General features: G+C 39.6%; 1 protein-coding gene across 44 annotated transcripts in view; it reads right to left on the minus strand.

The window, feature by feature from the left end:
* camk2b1 (calcium/calmodulin-dependent protein kinase (CaM kinase) II beta 1) overlaps window positions 1-14,161 on the minus strand; it is a 102,595-nt gene extending 88,434 nt beyond the window's left edge. For 10 of the 44 annotated variants that reach the window (XM_022667496.2, XM_022667492.2, XM_049470317.1 and 7 more), the window contains exons 1-2: window positions 13,820-14,159; window positions 2,151-2,245 (exon numbers count right to left, since the gene is read on the minus strand). In XM_022667496.2, coding sequence (XP_022523217.2) covers window positions 2,151-2,245; window positions 13,820-13,881 — 157 coding nt within the window. In that variant the 5' untranslated portion in view covers window positions 13,882-14,159. Of the gene's footprint in view, window positions 1-2,150; window positions 2,246-13,819 lie in introns of all 44 variants that reach the window. The other 34 variants (XM_022667487.2, XM_022667482.2, XM_022667480.2 and 31 more) reach the window with 7 other exon arrangements.
* Between the last annotated feature and the right edge of the window lie 2,876 nt (window positions 14,162-17,037).

Raw genomic sequence — 17,037 nt, forward strand, 5'->3', positions numbered from 1 at the left:
CCACAATGACCGGCGAGGGCAGTTAAACGCTTGGCAACACCTGGCAGGGCAGCTGAACGGCTCGGGTTTCAGGGGGGTGACATATTTACGCTCCTGTCCTGCAGGATGCAGTAAGACACACTGCGCTCAGAGGTGCAGCTCAGAGTCTGTCTCACTGCTCTGGCATTCGGCCTTGGCCTTGGCCATAACTGGTACCATGAAAGCACGTGCCACGGACCGGCAGTCATTAGAAAACTCCAGCACCTGTGCAGAGTCAGTATAATGCTCCAGAGCTTCAGATTACCACCACGGCTAACGGTTAAATCTACACTTTATTGATTTATACAGGGATGATCATCTGATTCACTGAATGGGACAGCATAGAAATTTCATATGCAATTACTACCTTACATTGAACTTTATGTGATTGCAGGCAGAAAAATTACAAGATAGTTCAAGATAGTTTTGTCTCGTCAATTCTACTTTATATTTCCAAAAGTATCCTGCGCTCGTCTGCATTGCTGCATTTGTTGATGTGAGGCATGGATGGATTTGAGCTGCTTGGTCATAGAATATCTCCATTCCTGGAATCTCTCTACGCTCTACTGTTCTTGATCTAATCTGAAGTTACATGAAGTTTGGAGGTGAAGTGATGTAGCGACTCTGCAGAAAGTTGGTTCCTCTGTTATTTTACACTGACAGAGCACAGAGTCGCTGTCGTTCCCAGTCTCTTCCACTGTGTTATAACATCACTGACAGTTGGCTGTGGAATATTTAGTAGTCAGTAGTGAAAGAGTAGTGAAATGTCATGACTGGACTTGTACAGGTTCTAAACTCCTAAGAGCCTGATACCTGTTCTTTCACTAATGTTTGTAGAAGCAGTCTGCATGCCTAGGATCTGATTTTATACAGCTGTGGCCATGGTAGTGATTGAAACCTGATTTTAGAAATTTGGATGGGTGAGTGAATACTTTTGGCAATATAGTGCATTTCATTTATTAATATTTTGACTCAAACAAGCATTTTCCACAACCTTCCAAAACTTAAAAGATCTACTGACACAAAAGATATCAAAAAACAGGTGTTTCAGTTGTTATTTTATCCCATTTACCTCTAAACATATTTTAGGTTTGTGTAACCATATGTTATCATTACCTTTGTTGGATGTTTTTATGTTCTTTATATAACTAAAGCCCAATCCGGACAGTCTCTTAGTGGGACGTCCATAAAAAAAGTTTTCCACTTCTACTTAATGATAAAACTCTTGCATCCGGACTGTAAATAAAAAAACAGAAGGACCAGTAAGTTTTTTGGGTTTCTTAGTCAAGTGACATGGCGTTCAGTAGCTCCTCCATTTCCACTCACTGTTGTGTTTACATGGATCTCCCTAAAAAACATGTGCCCAAAATTACGGTGCGTGGCAGTGAACAAATAGCTATTTCATTAAACGCGAGATGATGGAACTCAAGAGATGTGCATCCGGACGGGACTAAAATGAGTTTTTAGCGAAAAACAGTAGGTAATTTAGCCTGTAAATTTCTCTGAGGACGTCAGAGAAAAACACATACATGGTCGTTCCAGATGGGAATAAAATCACAGAGGACCCCTATAAAAGAGAAAATTACCCCAGCACCCCCTGAAAAACTCATCCTCTCCGGACAGGGCTTAATACCAGGATCAGGATATGTACCCTCTTCTTCCACATTCATGACTACATAATGTGTACAGCATGTGGTTTTGCACTGTCTTGTTGAAAAATGCTGTTGTCTTGTTGTTACCCCAAACTAGTCCTAAACACATTTTGAAATGAGTTGACAAAACATGACATATTTTCCATGGTTTCAATGGTTCATACTGTTTTTGGGGAGGCCATGACTTGAATGTGGAGGCTCCCAGGCCTAATTGAATTCACCAGAAAGTCTGAAACTTGCTGAAATGCTGTTAGAACATGACAAATCAGCCGTGAAAAGATACACAAACAGAACGGAGGCATCCAAGGAAACAGGACACGCCACAGGGCCCATCTTCCCAAAAGCATCTTAGACTAGGATCATCTTAACCGTTAGAGAGAGCATTCAGAGCCATGCTCACTCAGCCGTTTAAGGATCGTCTTTGTGCTAAAGCGCTTTTGGGAAATCCAGCCAGGCTTGATTAGAGGAGAAGTGCCTCACCTCTTGCCGATAGCTTTTTGGTGTTGATGATTTTGGCAGCGTATTCTTGGCCTGTGCACAGCTTCACACATCGCCGCACCACTGAAAACGCTCCCCTGAGGAGAAATGAGAGGAAAAACAGGGTTTAAAGAAGAGTTTCAGCATCTTCTGCAGTTAGAAAGGCAGGAGTCCAACACACTAACAATGAGGTTGTTTCTAATAGCTTCTAAAGTTTTGATTATAGGGCTGTGCATTGGCAAAAGCCTGCCAATAATCATGCATCACAATAAAGATATTATAATTTAATTTAGGGATGGGGTAGCAAGAAATACTGTATGTCAATTTGCATATTATAACAATAATTCTCATGTCATGATAATTAACTGCACATTTCATTAGAGGGTAGAGAGTGAAATGTAGCCCTGGTTAATAGTTTGAGTACATTTTGAATTAAAATAATTGTAGTAAGTGTAGCAGAACATTTGGGTGACAGTTTTTTAAGAATCTGCCACTATTTGTCAGAATATCTGCCAGTATTTGTCAGAATATCAAAATATCATGCCATCAGCGATTGGCTGATATTTCTCTAATTAAGAGAGCCAATCAGATCACATTCGGGACACAAACGTACATATTTGCACATATGTAGAATGTTTAAGACTAACGCATCTTATGGAGGAACAGCACAAAGACTTTTAACTAACCACTAACCGGCTATTCCTCTCTAGAGTGCATTTTTTAGGCCCAGTACAGTGAGTAGTTGTTAGCACAGCAACAGAACAGAGCTTGCAAATAGCGCAGGCCACATTTAACCCTGAACAAAAGTACAGGAAAAATATTAAGAAAGTTTTTAACACTGGATAAGTAGGTATTTTCGCTTGTGTTTCCACACAGAGCTCCACAATGCAGTTCTGCAAGGGGAATTTCACAGCATTTTTAAACAAGTAAAGAACATTTAAACTCAAGAAACAAACTAATACACAGTACATACACTATATAAAAGGCCTGCACGATTAATATGTATTATAAAGTTTGGCTGGACGTGATAATATAGCCCCGCCCACGATTGCTATCAGCCCCAAAAACACTAATCAGCCCCTCCATCTCTCTGATGCTAATTGCATTACAATTGTAAGTGTATGTAGGCTGCATTACACCAATAAGAGTCCTTGGGCAAGACTTCTAACACTACATTGGCCCACATCAGTAAGAGAAAAAACCTTGTAATAATTAGCTCTGGATAAGAGCATCATCTAAATGCCATAAATGTAAAATATAAATGTAAATCTGTTTTCGAGGAACTGTCTAAGAACGCTCCATTATTTTTCTACACATCTTCATCATCTTCATTCCAGTCATTCCTCCTGTTCCTCCAGCAGGATGAAGCTGATCTCATCAGGCGCGCCGTGCCGGGGTTCTTCCGCCGTATGGTGTTGATAAAATATACAGGTGTGGGCATGGAATAAATTAGGGGAAATACACTGCGCTACATTTATTTGTGTTTAATAGCCTCCCAAAGGACCTGCTTAGCAGCCTCAGCACATTCTGCAGTGTGAAAGACAAATCTTACACACAAATACACACACACAGGTTTCTCATGTCAGCAAATGAACATCTGCACAACCTAACTATTAATGAAATACAGAAAAATGCCAGAAAGCGGTCGATTCGGAGGAGATATATAGCAGAATCTGCACTGCATGCTGGGATCAGGGCCGTCTGGATCAATTATAGCAATAATAAAATATGCATGAGAGGAGTATCAGAGATATAAATGTATATTTTAAAAGTTTAAAAAGTTTTTTTTTTTTTAGCTACACTGCATTTAAAGAGAAAAACTCAAATCCAAAGCAGAGCCAATACAATCACCTCTAATACATATATTTATATACACTGACAAACGCCACAAGTCATGGAACACAAAACTAGTTCCTGTCCCATGACTTCTGCCATGTCCCAGGAAAGCTGTAATAAAGAACACTGCACTGACCTGTGGGATATGCATGTGAGGTCTATTGCACAGAGCGTGGATTTGTTTCTGCCAGAGTTGTTAATTTATTCACATGGACAACTCTAACCAGATGTCGTCGGTTACAATCATTACTACCAACTGCACTGTCCACTGTGGGTGATAATATCAGCCTTCTAGGCAGTACAATGTGTCACAAATGAACAAACAAAATAAATCCATGACAAAATAAAAGTCACTAATACAAACAAAACAGTAACACAGAAAAAAACTTTCAAATTAAAATTCCTACATTTCGGGCTAAGCACTACCACTATGATCAGGATGCTGGTTCGAATCCTGTTCACGCAGCTTGCCATCAGCTACCGGAGTCCTGAGAGAGCACAATTGGCCTTGAACTCCCTGGGTGGGTACAGTAGATGGCGCTCTTTCCCCTCAGCACTCCAAAGGGTGATGTAGATCAGCACAAAGCTGCATCTGTGAGCTGATGTATCAGAACCGAGTCGCTGCTCTTTCCACCGAGTGCGCTGTGATGCTACTCGGCAATGCTGCATCAGCAGTTAGAAAAGAAGCGGTGGCTGACTTCACATGTATCGGAGGAGGCATGTGTTATTCCTTACCCTCCTGGTGTTGGGGCATCACTAGTGATGGGAGGAGTCCTAATGAGTGCCCCCCCCTCTATTTTTTTGTTGTTGTTTGTGCATTTAAAGTTGAAAGATGACAAAATGTGGATAGGGGGAATTTTGGCACACTTCCGATATTCAATATTACACATTTATGACTTACAGAAAGACAAGATACTCTGGTACAACTTCATAACTTTAAAAATAACTTTAAATGAGCTCAAATCAATGAGTTTTAAAGTAGCATGGCTATTCAGGCATACAATAAATACGTCAGCAAATGTGATATGAGTGAAAATATTCGGCAGATACCGATATAATTTGTATATAATTTGAAAAAGAGAATTTTGGGAAAAATAAAATGCATATTATAGAACCCAACACTCTGAGGTCAGATAACAGCGAGCTAAAACCCAGCTTTTCTATAGGCCCTAAAATAGAACCCTGTGGGACTAAACCAAACTGTTACAATTTATTTGCAATAGATTCTGCATCAGAATTAATACATTACAAGTAATATGCCTAAAGTTCAATAGGAGTTTTTTTTTTTACTCCAGTCAAATGCTCAATAATTTTATATATGGCATCTTAAAAGTTGTGTGGGCTAACTATCAAAGTAATGAACTGAATACAATCAAAACAAAAACACTAACAACCTATCAGAGAAACGTCCAGTGTTCCCAGTGGTCTTTTATTATCAGAGGAAGTCTCTAGACGGTATTTAGCCGGTCCTAATCACTATTCAGACTAAGTGCTCTTCATTAAGGCCCCCCGAATGCTCTTAGGACACATTAGACTGATCTATCACATCTGCGTTTGCGTGAGTGTGACGTACGAGAGCGAGAGAGAGTGAAAGTGTGTGTGTGTGTGTGTGTGTGTGTGTGCGTGCGTGCGTGCGTGCGTGCGTGCGTGCGTGCGTGCGTGCGTGCGTGCGTGTGTGTGTGTGATCGGACGCTCTGATTCCTCGTCTCTGCTACCTCTGGCCGCATTAGCAGGATAGTTGAAGCTGCAGGATAAAGACGTGCCCTTCACAATCACACTCGAACAGGGCAAACACTGCTGGCTGGCATCCTGGGCACATGAGCCAATATATTCAACTCCTATAGGACTGGGATTATATTTAACACATATAGGAACACACACACACACACACACACACTTGCAGCTGTCTAGGAAGGAGCAATCTGTTGTACGCAGTGCTGGGTGATACGGATGAAATCCAATACAGCAGTATTTTATATTATGCACTACTGTGCAGCACTGTACACACTGGCATGCCAAAAGTCACGGCACAGCAGATCGTACAAAATTTTGAAGTGCGACACAGTGCGACCTCAGTGGTGGTCTGGAAACGAATGCCTAAGCCTGTAGAAGTTGTGTTGTGAGGTGTTATCTTGTGAGTAGGGTTGCAGCGGTAACCGGTTTCACGGTATACCATGGTATTAAAATGCACGGTTATCATACCCCGTGTGTTTGCTTATTACCGGTAAAACGCAAGCCAGCGGAGAAACTCACCCGCGCATGCGCAACTCTGCTCCGCTTCAGCTGCTCAGCACACAGCGGTGAGAACAACAGAAAGTGCATCAGACTAAACAAATCTCCGTCCGCCTAAAAAAAGGCTAAACTAAAATCAGCAGTGTGGGACTATTTCGGATACCCTCCGAACGCAGGATGGTTATCCGATTTATAATCAATGTGGCCGTAAAGTCACAGCTAAAGGTGGACATACGTCAAACCTGTTCTCCCATCTCCAAGAACACCACCCCGCCGTGCAGCGCAAAGTATGTGTTTAGTTTATAATTTTAATCTGAACATAAATAAAATCTCTTTGTAGTCGTGCACAACCCATGCGGTAAGCGCCCGCAAAAGCGCTGAGTTATCCGAAATTTGGGCACGCAGGTACAGGCGTGAAGTGCGTGCTACGACGGATTCACGTGTCCGTGTAAAGGTGCTCGCCGGACTGGATGTGAAAGACGCCATTCATTTACATGCGTTAATTTTCAAATTCTGACGTGCCTGTTTTTCATGTGTTAAAACCAGACTCAGAAATAAATCCCCTCTATCTGGTTATATACCAACTTGGCAGTAAAACGGACGTTTACAACAGTTGTTGATCAGACACTGACCCAGGCTCAGTTTATCAGATATTAAATAATTTAAACTTAAATAATTGTACTGAATAGTTTAAACACAGGATCTTTACTTCTTAGAGGACATGTAATGTGTGACACGTGTGTGTGTGTGTGTATATATATATATAATTATATACACCCTTAATGACCTTAAGAGTAGTGGAAAAACCTGGTTTCCTTCACCTAATGGTGTACAGTTTATTTTTTTTAAGGAGACATTATCTATATAGTTGTTCCAGGTTTCTACAATAAATAGTTAATTGAACAAAAAACCTTTGTTGTAATTTCTTTAAGGGTCAGTTTAATAATATATGTAACAAACTGTGATACCGTGATAACCGTGATACCGCGGTATTTTCTGAGACGGTTATCATACCGTGAAAATCTCATACCGTTGCAACCCTACTTGTGAGTGAGTCTAAACACTAGTCAGCATTCCCATGCCCAGTTGGAGTGAGGCCTGATTAATAATGGGTGCCAGAAGATTGTATTACATGTAAAAACACACAAAAGAAGACATAATTACAACGCACAGTAGACAACACAGCACTAAGTGATAATGATTGTGACCAGCAACTCTGGCAGAAATCATAATGGTACCACTTTAAAATAAGACTACCTTTATAAAGGGTTTATAACTGGTTTACAATTAGTTTATTAATGGTTACTAATTAGGTTGTAAATGCCTTAAAATCATTAATAATCAGTTATAACACATACGTAGAATGGACAACATTATAGATGGCTGTGGGTTCACTATTTGGCAAACAACAGGTCATTGTTGCCCTTTCTATGTATGTGTTATAACTGATTATTAATGATTTTAAGGCATTTACAACCTAATTAGTAACCATTAATAAACTAATTGTAAACCAGTTATAAACCCTTTATAAAGGTAGTCTTATTTTAAAGTGGTACCATCATAATTATCCACATACAATGAAGGAGACCCCACATGTACTGTGCATGTACATGTGGCACCAAAGCAAATTACATTAATTCATTTATCTCAGCAAAATGAGAGTTTTTACCTAAAAAAGCAGCACATATGATTTGAACAGATGCAAATAAACATACATGCAGTAAAACGTAACAAGGAATTCTAACTTTTAACTAAATATGTTATATCCTGTGAACCAAGCTGAAGAACAAAGTGTAGAGATTCCAGATTTCTCCTGAATGCTCCTCAGCCAACATTATGTTCAGTTCCATCAGCAGCTCACCTGATTTACACCACATTTACCAATTTACCAAACCAGGTGTTGATTAATATGATGAGAACTAGAAATAACTGTATTAAACTCAGATGAGGAGAGATAAGAAGATGTTTTAAGGAAAACGGTGCTGTAAAAGCTCTGCTTTTTGTAAAATTGCTGTTTGTATTTATTGTAATGCTGTAATGTGTTTTACTGAGCTAATAAACACTTACTGCCAGATAAGAAGCTTTTTCTTTACTGAAATTCCCACAGGTACCTAAAACATTTGTACATACTGTACATCTACACACAGACCAGAGCAGATTTCTTTAGCTTTCATGGGACATAGCAAAATTTATAGGAAATGTTACTAGCGCCCATGTACTGTCCCATGACTTTTGGCATGTATAGATAATAGATAATATAGATACTGAGTGCATTATTAATAACATGATAGGTTGGTTCCCTCACTATTGCTTAAATCTGGTAAAAACGACTGTATTTTTTATATTGCTATATATACATATTGCAGAAAAAACACTTTGCAATGCCATTTTTTAAAATATTGAGCAGCTTTTATTAGCATATTTTATAGACTATGAAAAATTGCACTAAAAACTGAAACACTAACAAACTACTATTAAACTGCTTAGAAACAGAACTATCAGGTCTGTTATGACAACCAATTTTGAACGATATATTGTACAAGAAATAATTAAGGTAAAAACAAAAAATAGTCATTTTGCTTTGGCAGGTGTTGTGATGAATTCTAGCTCTCTATCACAATCCGACTCCCATTCATGTGCATGCTTTCATCACGCAGCAGACGATAAATAAATTCTTTTTATGTCTGTTTATAAAGAAGCTTTAATGTACTGTTACAATAAGTAAATCAATTCTCAGCATGTACATAAATGAGTGAGTCTAATTTTGGCCATTTAAACCAGTATATTTATCATCTAGTTTGTTTAAAGTCTGCTTCAACTTCCTGTAATTGGTCTCAAAGTCCCAACCATCTAGAAAGTGTTTCACACTGCAGACAAACAGGACAATGGTTCAGAAGATCCAGACCGAGACCACTTATTTTGGTTGGACCAAACTCAAACTCAGACCCAAACTAAAAAGTCTAAAAGTTCCAACCAATTAAGGCAGGTGGGAAAGCTTCCATAATACAAATAATTACATGCCATTGATATAATTATACTATAGTACTAAAAGCATAGCAAAAATAATACTGCCCAGTAGGGGAGGGCAATATTATATCGTATACAATATATCGTGAGACAGAAATATCATGATATTAAAAATCCATATCATGATAATAGGGCTGTTCTGTATTAAAAGTAGTCTATTATTTACTGTGAAGCTTTAGGTGTATTTATTGTATAATTGTTTTAGTTTGCAGTTTATATGCATGCACTAAATATTCTGCAATATTATTTGCTGCATTATATTATGTTATGCTATATTATTTATTTTGCCACATTATGACTGTTCTGTTATACTATTATACTATATTCCTGAAATGAATGAATTATTTTAGTTTTCCTATATCGCCAAGTATATCGTTTTCGAAATATCGTGATATTATTTTAGAGCCATATCGCCCACCCCTACTGCCCAGTATTAGTTGTATGTAATCAAATATACACTATAACTGCCAGTAACACCGCATTTCTATTGGTCCATTTATCATGAAAGAAGTAATATATGGATGTCCAGGTGAGAAGGCTTTTTGCTAGATTTGATTGTATTCAGCGACAAGAGCATTAGTGAGTTCAGGATGTTGGTTGATCACCACCTCACCCCATCCTCCCAAGACTATACAACTATCCAACTCCCAAGTCCCAAAAGTACTGGATGAAGCACCATTCCATTATTCCATCATAACACAGCTCTAATATTAGGGGCTTCATATAGGGTTTCTCACATATCCTGGTCTACTGCAGCCTCTTTAGGTGATCTGATATGAGCCCGGGCGAAGATACGGTCACACTAAGTGTTGAACATTTCCTGGTTTCAGCCTCACTTCAGCAGAAAGTTGATCATTAAGCCTCAGTAAGAGCAGCCTACAGCACTTCCACCGCCTCTGATGTGGGATTAGCCCGGCTGTGCTGGAGCTCCACTGAAAACATAAAGAGTCATCAGCCCAAATCCCTTCAGTTCATTTCCTCACCCTCAATTTCACACCAGCAGCTCACTGTCACCTCCACCTGATTCTGCACAGCCCTAAACACTCTGGTTACAGCAGGGCGATATGGTTAAAATATTATATCACCATGTTCTGACATGTAGAAATGCATCAGTAGAGGCAGATTCTTAAAAACTGCTATTTAAATACATTATAATGCACAGCACAGTGATTTTTATTCAGTTTGTGCTGCACATCATCCAGTTTATCAGGGCTAATTATGCTCTTTGTCCTGAAATGTAATGTTGGGCCAGTGTTCTTGAAGCAGTCATAAAATCTTAAATATGCTTAAAAAACCTAAATCACTGAAGCCCCAAAAGAGCACAATTGGCCTTGCTCTCTGTCTGGGTGGGTAGATGGTGTTCTTTCCTCGTCACTCCAAAGGGTGATGTCGATCAGCACGAGGCGTCTGTGAGCTGATGTATCAGAACCGAGTCGCTGCGCTTTCCTCCGAGTGCACTGTGACTCTGCTCAGATCAGCAGCATTTGGAACAGACGCCTCCGGGTGTTAAGGCATCACTAGTGATAGGAGGAGTCCTAATGAGTGGGTTGGGTAATTGGCCTTGCAAATTGGGGAGAAAAATGGGATAAAATTAAAAAATATATATATTTTAAATCAAACTATTGTAGGTGCAAATGTCTGGATCTACGTTGAAATCTACAAACATATTTAAAAATACACCAATAAGCCAAAACATTAAGACCTTAATAATATTCAATAATATAATTATGGTCTGCCACGTGTCCTGCAGTACCTAGCACTGAGCTGTCACAGCAGTTCCTCCCAACTCCTGTTGGCTGCAAGAAGGATCAGTCACCTTCCACAGGTAGGCTATATAGGGGATATGGACACATAGTATACCTGGCCACCCAAGTGGGAACATAGGACTCATCAGACCAGGTGACAGCACTTCTGATAGTAAACATGAATTAGCATGGGAACAGTGACTGGTCTGCAATTATGCAGCAATTAAATCTAATTATATATAAAATATATATTATTTATGTAATCAAAATATAATTAAATACAAATTAAATTTTAGATGTATTTTTTATATTATGGTGCTAGTTGACAGGCAATACCTATGTGAATAGGAGTCTGGAGTGCAGATGTGTACACACACACACACACACACACACACACACTCTACCCTGACCCCTCTAAACACATCTACAACTGTCACGTTTTCCTTCTTACACCTCTTTCTATCTAGACCAGGTTTTGTTCTGAATCAGATATTATTGTGTGTCTAAACTCAATCAGAAAACACTGCCAATAGAATAGAACACTCCAGAGTCCCAAATGTATTGGGTAAGGCAGTGATACTATGTGCTCTGGAGGGATGGAGATCCCTTAATTATCTACGTTATAAATCATTTATCCACATACTGTAAGCATAATATCCATAGAAATGTACTGCCAATAGAATAGGACACTCTGAAGAAGCCTCAGATTGTTCAGCAGTGGTAGCTACTATAGTATGTTTACTTTTAGGACAAGCTGAAGTGACCTCACTATTCTCCCGTGGCTGAATACAATCAAATTCTCAATAGCAATCTAGTGTAAAGTACAATATTAAAGTAATACTATTAACTATAAAGGTTAAACCTTAGAACCATCCTAGACCATCCTTTATATATCATGAATCATTTATCTACATACTTAAGTATAATATCCATAGGAAAAGGGACTGCCAATAGAACAGGACACTCCAGAGCCCCAAGTGTACTGGGTTAAGCAGTGGTACTATGTGTTTTGGAGAAATTAAGATCTATCCTACACTTCTGGGATAAGCTGAAGTGACCTCACTATGCTCTAGAGGATGACTGCAACCAGATTCTCAACAATAATTGAGTGCAAAGCCTTGCTAGAACAGCAGAAACTTGTATTAGAGCAAAACACAAAAAAGCAACGGCAATAGAATTAGGACACTCTGAAAAACCTTTACATAGTTCAGAGCAAGTTTCCTGGGTTGAGCATTGGTACTATGACCTCTGGAGAGCATATTTGGGATGATCAACATAAGTGACTGACCACTCTAATACTATACAGACCATCCTCTTTCTATTCTATAAATCGTTTATCGACATACTGTAAATATATTATCCATAGAAATGGACTGCCAACAGAAGAGCTAGAAGAGTAGAAACTTAATTTATCACAAAACCCCAAGTTATACTATTGATTACAGACTACAAATGTTACTTACTAGATACTGCTGCTAGACCTTAGTACCCTGTTTGTCTATATAGACCATCTTCTACGTTATTAATCACCACAGAAAAGCACTGCCAATAGAATAGGACACTCTGGAAGCCCCTTAAATGGTACAGACCAGGTTTCCTTGTCATTTATCTACATACGGTAGGTATAATATCCATACAAAGGAACTGCCAATACAATAGGACACTCTGAAGAAGCCTCAGATGGCTCAGACCCTGACACAAACAATGCACAATGCACTTACTAGATACAGATTTTAGACCTTAGAACCCGGTTTGCCTATCTAGACCAACTTCTACGTAGTTAATTGCTACAGAAAAGCACTGCCAATAGAATAGGACACTCTGGAGACCCATTAAATGGTACAGACCAGGTTTCTCTGAAGTATATAATATTCATAGAAAGGAACTGCCAATAGAATAGGACACTCTGAAGAGAAGCCTCAGATGGCTCAGACCATGTGTGCTGGATTTAGCAGTGGTAGGTAGGGGTTACTACTGTATGTTCACCGTTTGGGATGAGCTAACATCTGGCTAGAAGAGTAGAAACTTAAGTTATCACAAAACTCCAAGTTATACTATTGATTACAGACAACAAATGCACTTTCTAGATACTGCTGCTAGACCTTAGTACCCTATTTATCTATCTAGACCATCTTCTACATTGTTAATCACCACAGGAAAGCACTGCCAATAGAATAGGACACTCTAGAGGCCCTTAAATGGTACAGACCAGGTTTCCTTGTCATGTATCTAGATACAGTAAGTATAATATCCATAGAAAGGAACTACCAATAAAATAAGACACTCTGAAGAAGCCTCAGGTGGCTCAGACCATGTGTGCTGGATTAAGCAGTGGTAGCTAGGGGTTACTACTGTATGTTCACCGTTTGGGATGAGCTGAAATCTTCCTAGAGAAGAGTAGAAACTTAATTTATCACAAAACCCCAAGTTATACTATTGACTGTAGACAACAAACTCACTTACTAGCTCCTGCTGCTAGACTTTAGAAGCTGTTCTCTTCATATAAATGCAGCAATGCACTAAAGTTCACCTATCTACACCATGTTACAGATATGTACCATGTTTTTTATAGGTTGTATAGTATATAATTCAGTAATTTTATCCCACAGACACACACAGCTCTGCACACACACACACACACACACACTCGTCCTGCACCAAAACACAGCCAGAAAGCCAGAAAGCAACAGACGGCTGAACACATTTCAGCACAGGGGGGTCTGCAAAGGGGCGTAGCAGCTCCAAACCAACTCTGCCTGCAGCCTGGAGGCCGATAAACGCCTTTTAACAGCTTTATAAAGCGGAATAAGAGCATTATCTGAAGCTACTCACTTGCCGAGCTCCTCGTAGAGCTGGTATTCGTCCGTAAAGCGAGTGCAGGTTGTTGTAGCCATGTCTCTCTCCTATCTGTCTCTCGCTCTCTCTCCGCGGCTCTAACGCTGTTGCTGTTTATTTTTCGCCTGTTTTCTCCTCCTCTCCGCGGTCAGCCTCAGCCCTCAGCGAGCCAGCACGCTGCACCGAACGCTCAGCCCAGGTGTGGAGGTGACTCGCGGGCTCTTTCTGCGGTTTTATCGCTGTAATAAAGGGGAATAAAGCAGTAGCGGTGACCGCGCTGGCGGTGGCTCTCCCCTATCGCTCGCTCGCTCGCGCTCTCTCTCTCTCCGCACACTGCCGCCCCGCTCTCAGCCCCTCGCGCCGCCGCGCTACCGACACCTGCCGGCCCAGCGCGGAACTGCAGGCGTGGGCAGCGCTGCGCCTCACTGGAACTCCAAATAGGGACAAAAACACAGCGAGGAGCGCCGCCTGCTCTCCTACAGGCTGAGCGATACTCAGAGACCAGCTCACAATATCACGATAACTGGATACACTGATACATACATAAATATATAATACATATACACATTATGGGTAATTTTACCCACACAGCAATTAGACTAAGTCTCTATTCAAAATGCTGTGTAGATTAAGTAAGTAAGATTAGTTCCTGTCTCGACAAAAATGATATATGATAGAGAAAAAAAAGAGAGAGAGAGAGAGATTTAAATAGAGAGTGTGAAATATAGAGACGGAGACGGATAGACAGGTAAAGAGGTAGAAAGAGAACAGAGAGTTAGATACAGAGATAGAGATATGTAGAGAGAAAGAAAGAGAGAGATAGAGAAAGAGATGTATAGATAATTACAGATATGTAGATATTGTAGAGATAGAGAGATATAGAGAAACAGATAGAAATAGATAGATATAGATAGGTAGAGAATGTGAGAGAGAAAGAGAGGAATATAGAGAGTTACAGATAGGAGGATGTAGAAACAGAGATAGAGAGATAAAGAGAAAATAGATATAACGTTATATAGATAGAGCAATAGATATATATCGAGAGGGAGTAAGAGGGAGATTTAGATAGATAGACAGATAGATAGACAGCAACAGAGAGAGGTATAGAAAGTGACTGAGAGAGAGGGATATAGAGAGTTACAGATAGGTAGATGAAAAAACAGATATAGAGAAAGATATATGTATATATATACATAGGGGTGGGACAATGAAACTGAAACACCTGGTTTTAGACCACAATAATTTATTGTGGTGACGGACAGTTCTGGTGGAAACAGGAGAGTTTAGGTGTACATTGAATTCTGTCGTGATTTGATCAGTCGTGGTTTTATGTTTTTTGGATACAATCCGGGTTAGCACCCGAACATCCCTTTCAGACAGCTTCCTCTTACAGTGTCCACAGTTAATCCTGTTGGATGTGGTCGGTCCTTCTTGGTGGTGTGCTGACATTACTCTGGATACCGTGGCTCTTGATACATCACAGTGACTTGCTGTCTTGGTCACAGATGTTTCTGTGACCAAGGACCACAATTTGTCCTCTTTTGAAGTCTCGTATGTCACCCATAATGTTGTGTGCATTTGTGAGAGACATATAGAGAGACAGGCAAAGACATATTAATAAATATCAATAATAAATAATGGGACAGTTTCCCAGACAGATATTAGGCCTAGTTGAAAATTATATTTCAGATACTGTCGATACATAGACATGCAAATACATTTATGCACACTGTAGGCAGGCAAGCAGACATATCTACAAACAGATGGACGGATGAACGAACAGAAAGAGGCTGTAGATATGGTCAACAGACAGCCAAATAGACAGATGGTAGATAGAGAATGCAGACAGACAGACAATGCAGACAAATGGATGAGCAGATGGATGGACAGACAGACAGACAATGCAGAGACTGTCTATAGGCAGACAGTCAGATACTGTAGGCAGGCAAGCAGGGAGAGAGATAAACAGACATATCCATAAACAGATGGACACACGGATGAACAGAAAGGCACTGTCGGTGCTGTGGATAGCCAAATAGACACACATACATGCACTTGGAGATAAATAGATGGACAAACAGGTGGACAGACAGACACTGCAGATACTCCTGTCGACAGATAAATAGATTAATTTAGATAAAGTTGATACTGTCAATAGATAGACAGTCAAATAGACATATGATAGCTAGAAAGATTGATACAACAGACAGCAACATACTGCAGATACTGTCAATAGATTGGTAAAAAAAAAAAAGAGACCACTTAAAAATGTGAGTTTCTTTGATTTTACCAGATTGAAAACCTCTGGAATGATCACAAGCCATCAAACCAAGCTGAACTGCTTGAATTGTTGCACCAGAAGTGCCATAAAGTTATCCAAAAACAGTGTGTAAGACTGGTGGAGGATAACATGAACATGCCAAGATGCATGAAAACTGTGATAAAAAATCAGGGTTATTTTATTAACCATTGATTTCTGAACTTTTAAAACTTTATGAGTATGACCTTGTTTTCTTTGCATTATTTGAGGTCTGAAAGCTCTGCATCTTTTTTATTTTAGCCATTTCTCATTTTCTGCAAATAAATGCTTTAAATTACAATATTTTTTTTGTTATTTGGGAGAAATGTTGTCCGTAGTTTATTGAATAAAACAACAAGTTAATTTTACTCAAATATATACCTATAAATAGCAAAATCAGAGAAACTGATTCAGAAATAGATAGATATAGACCAACCATACTGGACTCTGCGGGAAGGTGTTTTATGTAACTGCAAATAATTGCACTAAAATATTCAGGTTTTACACATAAAGAATGTAAATGTATAACCGCTGTGATGGAATAATAGAGCCTGCTGCAATTACCACTGCACTGCAGTACAGCAGGGACTCGGATCATAATTCACTGTTCAGATTAAACTATAACCACTTAAACAGAGCCGTGCAGGTGGTCTGCTGTGCGGGGGGCTGCCTTTCCACACAAGCAGGGCTCCTGCTGCTTTTTCTCCCCAGAAGAATCCCAACATCAGTAGACTGGGACTTTAATTAAAATCAGAGGTGTGTAGAGAAGCCTGCACTGAAGAAAAAGGCATAGTGAAGAAAATTTACCTGCTGTAAACAGGGATGGGAATCACAGAGCATCTCACAATGCGATGTTATCACGATACCTTGCCGTCAATAACAATATCACTGTAATACTCAATATATTGCAATACTC

The sequence above is a fragment of the Astyanax mexicanus genome, chromosome 22, assembly GCF_023375975.1.
Source record: "Astyanax mexicanus isolate ESR-SI-001 chromosome 22, AstMex3_surface, whole genome shotgun sequence".
Lineage (NCBI taxonomy): Eukaryota > Metazoa > Chordata > Actinopteri > Characiformes > Acestrorhamphidae > Astyanax > Astyanax mexicanus.